The 13,248-nt window shown below is 50.3% G+C and overlaps 1 protein-coding gene across 3 annotated transcripts; it reads right to left on the reverse strand.

Annotated features, from left to right (window-relative positions):
* Positions 1-171: 171 nt before the first annotated feature.
* Positions 172-13,200, reverse strand: LOC144037825 (protein shisa-7-like). Of its 3 annotated transcripts, none has more exons than XM_077549689.1 (8): positions 12,080-13,200; positions 7,317-8,561; positions 6,729-6,971; positions 5,752-5,868; positions 5,568-5,686; positions 4,116-4,370; positions 3,637-4,018; positions 172-3,319 (listed from the first exon to the last, which is right to left on the reverse strand). In XM_077549689.1, the coding sequence occupies exons 2-8, from the start codon at positions 7,682-7,684 to the stop codon at positions 2,935-2,937; spliced, it is 1,869 nt and encodes a 622-aa protein (XP_077405815.1). In that variant the 5' UTR covers positions 7,685-8,561; positions 12,080-13,200; the 3' UTR covers positions 172-2,934. The 3 variants fall into 3 exon arrangements, with proteins under 3 accessions (XP_077405815.1, XP_077405817.1, XP_077405816.1); XM_077549691.1 differs by lacking the exon at positions 12,080-13,200 and adding an exon at positions 8,778-9,117; XM_077549690.1 differs by lacking the exon at positions 12,080-13,200 and having other exon boundaries at positions 7,317-9,117.
* Positions 13,201-13,248: the final 48 nt, after the last annotated feature.

The following is a 13,248-nucleotide window of genomic DNA, read 5'->3' on the forward strand; positions in this document are numbered from 1 at the left end:
TACGGTATCATTTCTTTTCATAGCCCCGTATGTATCGGTCAATTCTCTCTTTAGCCTTGGAGAGAAAAAATCTTGCATTTTGTCCCTCACCCCAGATCATCTTTAATGGAACTGGCGCCAAGAGGCATCTGGTTGAGTGGTTTGTTTGTCAAAATGGAAGTAGACGAAACCTAAAAGCTTTGAAAGGATTTATTTGTAATTGTCTTTGTCAAACATGATGATTTGTACAAACCCAAAAGAAGAAGAGAGAAAAAAAAGTGAGGCTTTTCTTTGTCCTGGAAAGACAATATTGGAGGGGAGGTTCCAAATAAAAAGTCATGTACAACTTGAGGTATGCGGACGAGCTTACAAAGATTACATGGCTGTGATTTACACACACGCGCACGCGCACGCACACACTGACACGATTCATGTCAAGCCTGACACCAAGAAGACTTTGCAGCTTTTCTCTTTCTGGAAAAAAAACAACAACCCAAAAAGACAAAACACGAGCGCTCAAGTGTCTTTGGTCGATGACAACAGTGAGCGATCATCTTTTTCCACTCTTGGAAAAGTTTGTCGGCGCTTCGGCAACCCCAGGAGGAGTCCCGCGCGCACACATTGTGACATCATCGCTGTGACATCATCGCCACGTCAGTCAAAAATGCACGGCACACATCTGGAAAGAAAAAGCTGTTGAATGCCAAGCAGTTTGCTGAAAGACATTTGCAGGTGCGCTGCGGGAAATCGTCCAATTTCACGCAATGGGAAATATGAAGACAAATATTGTGTCCAACAATGACATACTTGAGACGTTGCCTTATTTTACAACACATTTTTGGATCACTTTACACAATTTTTGGTGTTGCATTTTCCTTTTTTGCGGTGGAAAACTATCCAATTTCACGTCATGGGTTCGGAAAAGGATTGATGGAACTACAATCAATCATGTATGGATGGCAGTGTTGTATAGCGACAAGCAGAACAATAACGTGCGTCCTGCCATGTAAGCCCTCCTTGGTCTGATTTGGTTGAATTGTGTCCTGTTTTGCATAAAAAGCACACGACTTCACCCTTGACTTTGTGGCGTGTCAAATATGAGCCAAAAGCAAAACGGGTCCCCGATGCAAGCGGATTCGTCGTCTCGGCCGTCCAAAATGTCTCTCCAAAGTCGTCCGAAAGCCGACACACGTAAGGAATGCAAACACACACACACACACACACACACACATCATCATCCATTGTTTTGTGTTTTTAGCCCTTAGTGTCATCAAGTGTGCCGCCAGCCGACCGTCTGTCCCGTAGGGGGCGAGTGTGACCCACGGTCTCAAAGTGTTGGTGCTCCATCCAAACTGCGGCTGGCGACACGGCAGAATTTTTGCAGGATGTGGGCCTTTCGATGCAGTCCAGTGCGGCGAGGACGCGTTGGTCCTCCCGTTCGCCCATCAACCAAAAAGCGGGCGAGGGGTTGACACATTTTCTATTCACAAGTTTTGCCGTCGGGACGAGGAGGCGGCCTTATGCAAGTGTACGTGCCAACTCAAACTGAGGTGACATTTCTAAGATAACTTTTTGAGCATCAAAATCAAACTTTGAAAAACATGAAAATACACTGGCGCCTTGACATACGAGTTGATGTTGTTTTGTGAGCACGCTTGTATCTCAAACCATCGCTCTCCATTGAAATGAATGGAAATACACTTTTGATCATTTTAAAAACTCAAAGTTTGATTTTGAGCTTAAAAAAATGCTGGTAGATATTCAAATGAGATGACGTCATCATTTTGTCTGGAAAAGTAACGTTGGGATTTCCCCCCCCCAAAATTGATTTCTATTTTATTTTTTATTTTTTTCTACAAACCCTTGAATGAAGGAGAACACAAATGGGAGTCTCCTCCAAAAAAAATGCAATTTCCTCTCACAGGTGTGGAACGAGGTTCATTCGGGTTTCATTCATTCTTTATACGGATACCAAGCAATAGGAATCAAATCTTTTACCTACCTGGCATGTTTCGACAACTACTCGCAAGTGTGTGTGCGTGCGTGCGTGCGTGCGTGCGTGCACCAATCACTGTGTGAGTTTCTGTATGCACGTGTCAATTTGTGTGTGTGTGTGACTATGTTTACATGCAGTCAAGGTGAAAATTGCAGTTTTGGAAACATTCGGGATGACCCGTTGACATGCGTGAGTGACGCTACTCCCGTCCGTGTCAAGCGCCGCGTGCGGACAACGTTGTCGTCACATAAAGAGGCGCCATTCTTACTTCCATCATGATTTTGATGTCACGTAGCGCAATCATCAAGTTGCCGTTTTCCTTCTTGCCCAAAAGTTTGTTTATCTCGACTTGAGTAAAGATACACACTGTGGCATTTTTGCCCGATCCTTGTTGGTTTGGGAAAATGGAAGGACAGAGACAGAAAATCCTGTGAAAAGGCAGCAAAGAAGTCAATGTATCGACGCGAGACGGACGCACCCCAAAAAAAAAAAGCATCTTTGTGTTTCTTGTGCATGTTTACGTGGTCTTTCAAAACCTAAATAAAGGAAATATTTGTCTTTTGAAAGGGTGATTGCATGTTAATGTATTCAAATGAGGCTCGCTTAGTGAGCGGCAACGTAAGATGGCCGCCGCGCATACAAAGTACTTCATGTACTTTTCAGACCAAGTTTGCTTGGGAAAAGAGCATTCATTTGTAGGAGCAAATATTCGGGTTGGAAAAAGATTTTTGGTCTTTGTGCGCACGTTTGCATGGCCTTTCGAAATTGGAACACGTTTTGTGTTTTCAAACGATTCTTGGCTTCCGTAAACGTAGTCAGTGTGTGCGTCAGTTTGTGTAAGTGGCTCAATGTGTGTGAATCTTTTTGTTATGTTTTGCGAGTCGAAACAGGCGTGAGGTAAATCCAACCTTTTTTTTTTAAGCACAGCGGCCGAAGAAGGTTCGAGCGCTGCGCCGGTCTCACACGGTGACCTCGTTCTTACTGGCAGTCCTCAGGGCGTGTCCGCCGCCGGCGCCCGGGATGAAGTGCAGCTGCTCCAGGGTGTTCTGGCGCCTGTTGGCGAAGGCCATGCGGCGGGCGCCGGGGTGGCCCTCCCAGCCGGCGTGCTCGTGGCCTGGCGTCGGGTGCGAGTTCATCTTGACCATGTGGTGGCGCTCCATGGACGGCGTGCCGCAGATGTTCTGTTGCGACTGCGCCTTGTGGTGGTGGCTCAGACGACCCATGGTGGGCACCATGCAGCCGCCGCCGCCGCCGCCGCCGCCTCGTTCCGCCATCAGCCCCATGGCCAGCGGCTGGTCCTCCAGACACTCGCGCTCGGCCGACACCAGGAGGCGCTCGTGGGACCTGCCGGGTCGCCACAAAAACTTCACGCGTGCCACACGGACTGACCCGATACTAATATGGCAGAATGACAGAGTGTGTGACTCAATCATAGATCAAGTGAGCGAGCGTGCGTGCGTGCGTGCGTGCGTGCGTGCGTGCGTGCGTGCGTGCGTGCGTGCGTGAGCATGTCAGTGTGATGACAATCTGAAAATGAACCCAAATTGGGGACTTCTTGGGTAAAATAAGTTGGGTTGCTTCGTACAAAAATGATTGGCTTGTTTTGTGTTGTCATGGAGCGTGCGTGCGTGCGTGCGTGCGTGCGCGTGCATGCGTGTCACCTGCGCAGCGTCTGCGAGTCGGCCCCCCTCCCCATGCTGTTTCTGTAGTAGTGCTGCTGGTTGTTGTTGAGGAGGCGCGCCAGCGTGTTGCCTTCGCCAAGCGCCAGCAGCTGATCCTGCGAGCGCACGCGACGCGGCGGCCGCTCAAAGCTGAAGCCGCCGCCGTAGTGCGCGGGCACGGGCAGCGGGTACGGGTTGGGCGTGGAGGGCGGCACGTAGGGGCGTGGCCGGGAGCCGTCGAGCTGCAGCGTGACCCGCGAAGAGCCCGCCGCGTAATCCGCCGGCCAGGGGAGGTGATGCTGCGACGAGTAGAAGGTCGGCGGCGCGTTGGCCGAGCGGCGCTTGGACGAGTAGTAGCCCGGATACTCGTCCAGGTCGCGCTCTGATACAAACGGCGGCAAACGAGAGAAAGCAGCAATCAGCAGCTTGCGCTCCCAAAAAAGAAAAAAACACAAAACATGACGTCACCAGCGACTGACCGAGCTTCTTCAGCGAGCTGTATCGGCAGATTTCCGGCTTGACGGCGGCCTCGTAGGAGGGCGGCAGCTGCGCCAGGTTGTGGAAAGAGTGCGAGAAGGAGGCGTGGCTGGCGCTGTGCCGCATGCCGCTGCCCGCCAACATGGCCCCGCCCCCCATCATGCTCCCGCCGGGGACTTTGCTGCTGCTGGCGATCAGTTTGGGGCCCGACGACAGTTGAGGGGTGCTCATGTTGTTCATGCGGGCGCCTCCTCGCTCTCAACACACACACGCACACACACAGGTTACAACATGGCTGCAGTCTCCATGGCGACAGCAAAAACAACTCACACAATGGTTACGTCTCATCTATTTGCAACCATCCTCGCGGTGGCCACCTCTCGTATGTACACGCACGCACACACATTTTTATGGTGAGTGCAAAAAAGGATCGATGGACGCAAAAAGCGATCCGAACGCTTTTATGTAAGAGCGCCCGTGCGGAGGAGGGAGGACGCGTTCGCTCGCTCGCTCGTTTGCAACGTGGACACACATTTGCATTTCATCACGCACACGAACACAGAAAAACACACACTTATACATGTGCACTGGCACATACACAGAAACAGACTAAGACACACAAAAAATCATGACACACAAAATGACATACACAAACATGAACACACACTGGCACGAACACACACACACTGAAATATGGACACACACGCTAAAAGATCACACACACACACACATGCACTCAAGTGCACTTAAGCATTGTGAACTTTTGTGACGACGCGAGTGAAGCAGTCAAATGACAACGTGACGCCGAAAGTTCCGTTTGGCAAACGAAAGGAAGCCGACGACATCCGTGATGAGGGTCGGCGGCCATGACAATTTTGGGCTGCCATCTTGTTTACATCGCAGCCCAACACCATGCGCGCAAACACACACACACACACAAACACACACACGCACACACAATGAAAGGCGTGAAAAACAAATGCTTGCCTTGCTTTTTGGTTGCCATGGAAACGGCCCCAGCCCTCGGCAGGAAGCACGCAGTGGGGGGGGGGGGGTGCATGTGAGTGAGTCGGAGGTCAAAGAGGGGGAGGAGGCTACACGCTGGCATCAAGCATACGGCAAAGCACACACCGAATAACACAAACAGGATGGCAAAAACAAACGCACGCACACACACACAAACTGACACACAAATAGAAGATAACGACTTGCCATATTTTGTTTTCTGTTCAGCAATTGAACGTCTGACTTTTTCGGGTTTTAGGAGTCGCCTGCATTTGTTTGCAGGGCTGAGCTGACACATCCAATATGGCGGACGGGCCGACAAACGGCACCAATGAGGTTTTAGCATCTACTGTATGTGGTCACGCAAGGCGGCGTGAAAACGGCGAATGCCGATGAAGTCGTCAGCGGCAGACGCTCGTCATACGCAAAAGTCGGGCGCGGTCACTCACTGCGGTTGTCCTTGCTCTGCAGGATGGGCGTGTACACGTTTTTGGAGGCGTTGAGCATGTTGTTCCTCTCGCCGTGCTGCACGGGACTGGACTGGTGCCGCAGGATGTCCACCAGCGACCTGTCACAAGCGCACACACGTGTGACCTCAGCTGACCCCGTTCCGCTTCCCAAGCAGCGTCTCACCTTGGCATGTTGGCGTCTCGGTTGCGCGGGCGGCGCGCCACCTTGGCGAAGGCGATCCGGACTCCCACCGCCATCACCAATGTGAAGGAGATCACGCCGCCGATCACGTAGGCCGTGCTGCACGTCCGCAAAGTGGGTGCAGGCAAAAATGAGCTTTCAACTGTTTGTCCCCACAAGCCAACAAAACAGTCCTATTCCATCCTCCTCTTGTCCTCAACCATTCACATCTTGTCCTCTAGCGTGCCGTTCCATTCGGTCCTACACTGTCACATCCTGGCCAAACTTTGTCCTGTGCTGTCCACACCATTCACATCATGTCCTGCCCTGTTCCATCCTGTCCAGTTCCATCCAACTCGGTCCTGTACCTTCCTGTCCTACTTTGATCCATCATGTCTTGTTCCATCATATCACTATACCCTGTCCTAGCCCATCTAAGCTGTCCTGTCCCTTGCTCCAGTCCTACCTTGTACCTTTCCATGCCCCAAAGCATTCACATCCTGTCCTGCCCTGTTCCATCTTACTCTGTCCTGTATATTCCCAACCAATCCAGTTCTGTCCTGGCCTATCCTGTTGTCATTCTACATCATCTCAACCCTTCCTAGCCCACTTAGTATGTCCGGTCCCGTCTTGTCACATCCTGTCCTGCTCTGTCCTGTCCCATCATGTCATGCCCCGCCCCATCCGCTCCTGCTTCAAAGTTTCGAATGACCACAACATCCATGCTACTTTACATTAGCCTGTGTGTAGTGTTTCATAACATATGTTAGCATTAAGCTAGCCAATTTTCATTTGACAAAATATGGTTTGGCGCTTAGAAAACAAAGTTTACTTGTCTCTGGTAAGGTCATGACCTTTGTCTGCGCAACAAAAGACTGATCAGCCGACCGGCAGGGGTGACAAACAAGTAGCTTGACGCAAGCGCTGGTTGCCATAACGACGGTGGTTTTCGCAAGTGGGTGCGGATTCTGTTCACCCACCTGCTGTTCTGCTGCTGGAGCGTCTCGAAGTCCGGGTCGGGCTTGTTATCGGCGGGCAGGGTGACGGGCACCTGCGGCTCGGCCCAGTCGGGCGACTTGTAGTTGGTGCAGGAGTCCTGGTCCAGACGGTTGCGCTGGTGCTCGCAGCAGAAGCGGTAGTGGCAGGTGCCGCAGCAGTAGATGTAGCTGCCCTTGGAGCAGTTGAAGGTGCTGTCCAAGTGGCCCATCACGTCAAAGTAGCCCCTGAGCCAGGCAGCAAAGCAAAAACATCAACAACTTCCAGCGCACCCACAGCGCCCTCGCCTGGCTTGGAGCTCAACTGTTTTTTTTACAAATCCTCCAATGTTTCATCATGTTTTTGATGACCGTTACGGCCTCTAATTTGAAATCATCAAGTCGGACTTCAAGCATGGCTGGGAGACAAACACAACATTTCCAACATCTCAGCTGTGCTGCGGCACGATTGAGCGGTTGCTAGGCAACAGCGAGACGCCTCTGCAAGCGAGCGCCGTCCCACACGTTGCCACACGTTGCCACACGTTGCCACACATTGCCACACGTTGCCACACGTTGCCACACGTGTCCTACCTGCACACGTCCACGTCCACCAGCTGCTTGGGGGCCGGCGCCACTTGGGCGGCGCCTAGCGGGGGCTTGAGTGCGTCGGCCGTCATGTTCCGGGGCAACATGGTCTGGGGGAGGGGCTTGGGGGGCAGCTGGGCCACAAGCGGCGGCCGCTCGTCGCCGTCCTCCACTTCCGCCTTCTTGGGCGGCGGCTTGAAGCCCGTGAGGAGGAAGAGGGTGTCGCGCTTGCCGGCCGGCGGGGATGCGGCGGCGCGGCCGGCCGGCGGCTTCCTGACATCGTTATCGGTGGTTACCGTGGAAACAGCAAGGCAGGAGAAAAGCAGCAGGGAGCAGCAAAATATCCCTGGTGAATTTGTGGCTTTCATCGTCATGTTGATGTGTCGTAAAAAAAATAATACAAATAAACAACGCCCGTTGCAGGATGACTTATAAAAAGCTTCCCAAGTATGAAAATTTTGGTCTGACAATTGAACGTAAATGTCAACGTGTCCTTGTGTAAATGCAGCTTGTTGCTAGGCGACGCGTTCAAACATCTGGCGTCGGAAATGTAAACTCTTCATCACCCGAGCGGGAGCACAAAATGGACGCCGGACGAAAGGAGGTGAAGTGTAAACATTGAAGGTTGCATGTAAACTTTTCCAAGACGCGTCGTTGCCAAAAAGCCGAGCAGGCGACGAGCCTTGCGAGAAAAGACGATGGCCAGCAGCTGAATGAGCCTCAAGGCAAACGCGTGATTGAAAGCCCGGTGGGAGGGGGGGGGGCGCTTTGGGGGGGCCCTATGTGCGGAGGTGGCCCTTGTGCGACGAGTGTCTCTGCTCCGAATTGAGCTCCAGCCAGCAGAAGAGGACGAAGAAGGGCTTGGGCCCGGTTCGAGCGGGGCGGCGCGCTTCTGCTCGCACGCCAGACATGAACGAACCCGGACTCATCTGAGCTGAGCGGCTATGGCTTCGTCCGCACGTGGACGCGAGGTCTGCGTTGTGGCGTAAAGGGATGGCGGTCCACGGAAGAAGACCAGGACCAGGACCAGGACCAGGACCAGGAAGCGTGGGACGCCTTCGGGAGGAGCGCGTCCGAATGCTTCTGCCGGCCCCCGACGAGCTTTGGAGAACAGCAAAAGCTCAGACGGCTTCCGGATTTGTCTTTTTTGCTTCTTGTCTTGACGCGCTCGTCACTTTGGCGCCAACGTTTGGTTTCGGACATCGGGAAATTCTCCAGGCCGCTCACGGCTTCTTCCACCTTCTCCTCACACTGCAAACAAACAAAAACACACGTCCTTTTTTCTTTCTTTTTTTCCAAGCTTTTCAAAACGTCAACTTTGATTTGAGTAAATGACTCTCGGCCGTCCACCAGGTGGCGATGTTGCTCCTAATGAGCAGGAAGCACGCAAACTGCTGATCCCTTTACGAACACGTTAATCCCTTGTTACTTCATTTGGGTCCATAACTCGTACATTGCAGGTTTTACCTCAGGTTGTACCTCCATATTTGGCGGCGGGGTTCTGACAGATTATTTAATTCCCCCCTGGATTGTGTTCAATTGTCTTCATGAGCATGTGGCAAAAACTGTAAATACAAAAATAAATGGCTCGCCATTGCAAAGCAAAGTGCATCAAAGCATTTATAACAACATTTTGACGGAAATAAGCATTCATATTCACACTCGTATGTACAAAGTATAATAAAAGGACGTTTACGGCATTCTCGCCTGCTAATTCAACGTGGATGGCAGTAGATTGCATTTTCGGAGAAGGCGGACATTTTGTTTCCTTGCCAACCGGAAGTGTGTCATCGGAAAACGGAAGTTCCTTTAAACGTCAATCAAATGAGTAATTATCCATCCAAACAATTAGTAAACCTTTTTTTAATGACAAAGAAATATTTTAACCTTATTATTTCAAGCCATGAACTTAGAAAAAGCCTTCAAGGCATCACAACTGATTTTTGGTTTGTTTTTTTCTTGGTGGAAATGTGCGAGCGGGCATTGAACCTGCAAAAAGTGAGAGAACGCTGTTAGGGACGGGCAAGTACCGATACATGCATGTATCGTGTCGGGCCACTACACGCACGGCCTTATTTTAAGGTATCGGTACTCAATCCAATTGTTACAATCAGGAACTAGAAATTAGAAACTCATTTCATGCAATTTTATGGGAAGATTCAGTATCGGAATACATCGGTCTTTCTTTCAAATGATCTGCCATTGTTTTTTTGGACAAATGTCACTGTATGTATCAAAAGCACAAGTGGTATCAGCATTTGCGACTACTCAAGAGTTGAGTGCTCCTACTAATAATAATGTTAGTAGAGGTTCAACAATTAATTAACAACTAATAAATGATCACATTAATTGGCAATTATTTTGGTCATTTTCAAAAAGGTTACATAAAAATGGCCATTGAGACTTTCAACATGGCAGCGCGGCGCACACGGCAGCCACGCAGGCTTGATGGACGACCAGGAGGAAATTAAAACAACGACGACAACAAAAATGCTGGCGTCCAATAGGAGCTGAGCATCCTTTTGATGGCCATGGCAACCACAGCCCCTCGTGTGCAAAAAAAAAAAAAAAAGACTCATTGATTCCCTGACATTTGTGACCATGTGAAATATTCATACAGCCATTTCCTCACTAAGGTCAAAGGTCAGCTAGAATCAAGATACACCCTGGAGTGCTCGCTGGTAAATGTCAGGGAAAGGATGAACAAAGAATGGACTGGTCACCAGCCAACTTTCTCATTCTCAAGCTAACATGCTAACATGCTAACATAGTGTGGCGTGGGAGGGAAGAAGTTTCCCGCAGAAGCAGGGCCAGCATCGAGATTCCAACGTAGAACCTGTGGACCAGTGGTGGGCAAACTGGGTCCTCCAGGGGTTTTGCAGGTTTCCCCGCTCCAACGCAGCTGATTCCAATCAACAGGATCGTTATCAGGCTGATGCAGAGCTTGCTGATGAGCTGATCAGATATCAGCTGTGTTGGAGAAGGGAAACATCCAAAAGCTGCGGGGCTCCGGCCCTCGAGAACCGAGAGTGCCCAACCCCTGCTCTGGACTGTGAAGCACACATGCTAACCACTCGGTTGCCGCCACAAACTTGTAGCATACGTTGGCAAGTTGCATGTTTTTTTTTTTTGGACATGCCGAAAGACGGGAGGAGAAGAAAAGAAAAAAAATGCATCTTTTTGCAGTTTGGCTGCGGCATTCCCAGCATTTCCCACAATGCACTTGACCCGCCCACGCCGCACGCGCGGGCGGCAGGCCGGCCGCTCGTTGACTCGACTCTGACGTGGGCGAAAGAAGAAGAAAAAAAATCGACGTGCGCCATCATCGTTCTCGCCAACGCTCATTTGCTCGCTCTGGTGCGTGATGACCAGAAAAGTCAAACAAGAAACTAAAACTAACAAAATAAAAGAAGCACATCTATCACAATAAAAGAAGAAGCGGGAATATCAACAGGGAAGGGAAGAAGAAGGACAATCAAAATAAAAGAACAAGCAAAACTCTCAAAATAAAAGAAGTGGGACTGTCAAAATAAAAGCAACACTATTGACATAAAAGAAGAAACACGACTGTCAAAATAAAAGAATCCCCCCCCCCCCAACTCAATTAATTTGAGTTGAAGCAAGATGGAAAAATAATTGAAAATTTGGGGTGTGCACACTTTTGTGCTGGGTGGCCACATTTGATTGTTGGACATTTTGTAGATGAGATTGAAAAAGAAAAGTCCAAATGTTGATGCAAAATGACACAGAGCAAAATCAAGTGACAATCCGCATTTTCTATATTGAATTTCATGCAAATGAACACATTTGACAATTGAACGCAGTTAAGTTGTCAGACTCCCACGGATGACATCATCTGGCGCCGAGTGATGATGTCATCAAATCAAAGGACGCTTTTCCATTCTCCTCACTGGGGTCAAGGGTCAACCTGGGCCTACCCATCTGATGATGAGCGAGAGGATGCCTTGGATTGGTCGCCAACCAACATTTCGACAAACATTCGTTCACGCATTAGCATCTGTTGTGGACAGGTTGCACTTCAATCAAGCTAACGTGCTAACAAGTGCGCTGCCACGCGTGTGTGTGTGTGTGTGTGTGTTTGTGTGTGTGCGCGTAAACATGCGACATCATCAAGCATGTTGGCCTCCATTATGAGTGCGATGAGTTCAAAGGTGTGTCAATGGCGGGGCAGCTGGAGGCGCCTCATTTCATCTCATCCCATAATACACGCACACACACACACACACACACACACACACACACACACACACACACACACACATGCGAATGCCGCAAAAAAAGCACTAAATCACTCTCTCCCTGCGTGCGTGCGTGCGTGCGTGCGTGCGCCCGTCAGTCTAATAACGCGTGTGCGCGTGTTTGCGTGCGTGCGCAAGTGTATGTCCGCATGCGTGCGCCTTTTGTCTTGACGCGCGTGCACACCCCCACCCGCCGTGCGCGCGCATGGCACGTGCGCGTCTGCAGCAGCATCGAGGCAAGATGGAGGTTTGTTGCATTGTGCCGAGGAGGCGTACGGGCACGCGCTCGTGGAGAAGCGCGTGCGCGTGTGTGGCGCCAACACTGCAGCAGGACCATCACCCCCCCCCACCCAAAAAAAAAACTCACCGCACCCCCTTTTTTGCACTATGCTAAGAGGTTATGCTAAGTCTAGACCCGTTTACTACACGGCACAGTATGTTGGAGGGGGGGTGAGGGGGGGGGGGGGTGCATGAGTGCCAGGTGTCATTGACGAGGACGCATGTACGCACCTGTCATGTTGGAGCGTGGCGCGTGGAAGAAACCGGGTCGAGGTTTTCACGTCCATTTCTCGTGCAAGCCACTACGACAAATGGCAAATCAAAACAACAAAAGGTGTTTTAAAAAAGAAACAAAATACAAAGACGAGGCGGCTCGGTCCGCTTGTGCGGTCCGGACGTCTTCCGTCCTTCGTGCTGCCCGCCGCGTAGTAGTCGTCGTTGCGCGTCTCGTCCGTCCGCCGCCTCGCAGCCTTTTGCTGCTTGTTTTTTTTTTTTTTATGATGATTTTTTGCCCACGTTCGCTTTCTTCAAGTGGCGCCAATCAGCCAATCAGCGCGCGAGATGCGGTCGCGCTCCGAGCTGATTGGCCGGGACGCGTCCAGCCGCCAGCAGCAGCAGCAGCAGAAGAAGAAGAAGAAGAAGAAGAAAAGGAAGGCAGCAGTTGCCTTTCCTTCCTGTGGCAAACAAAAAAAGCGAACATTACACATGACATGTCAGCATTTTTCATCACACACATGTGGCCGATTACAAAAATGTTATGGGGATTTTTTTTAAAAAAAAAAAAGAGAAAAGAAAGTAAAACATAAATTGAAAACCATGTCGAAGGTATAGAATAAAATATCCAAACTGCAAAGGATAAATGATGCAATTTGGGGGGTAAAAATGCTTCATATTGGTCGGTTGGTAATCTTTTTTTTGACTTTTTCACACACAAAAAATGCTGTGCATCAATCGATCACGCAATCAACTAATCCACATGTGATGCTGATCACAAATGGAGAGCACGCGTTGATGCGGCGTATGTTGACATTTGTCGTTTGCCGGCCCTTCTAAAAAGTGATGTCATCAGTTGCCATGACGACGACGGCGGCGGCGGCGGCGGCTCATCCGATGCGTTGGTTCGCGATCGTTTCTGTTTGTTTCTCTTCCAGCCTGACAAGTGAGACGCCAAGCTGCACACTTCCAACACGTCCAAAGGGAATGCGGAAGTGCAAAAGGAGCCTTCATCCTCATCATCCTCATCATCCTCAGTGACTTGATGAAATGAGACGTTCAGACTTGATGTGAATATTAACGAGCACGTCTCCATCCCGGTTGTTACGGCAACAAACCTTCAGTCTCGCGAGACGTCACGGCAACGCAACGACGACGACGAGGAAAATCACGTGACAGCCATTTCT

This window comes from Vanacampus margaritifer, chromosome 17 (assembly GCF_051991255.1).
Source record: "Vanacampus margaritifer isolate UIUO_Vmar chromosome 17, RoL_Vmar_1.0, whole genome shotgun sequence".
Taxonomy (NCBI): domain Eukaryota; kingdom Metazoa; phylum Chordata; class Actinopteri; order Syngnathiformes; family Syngnathidae; genus Vanacampus; species Vanacampus margaritifer.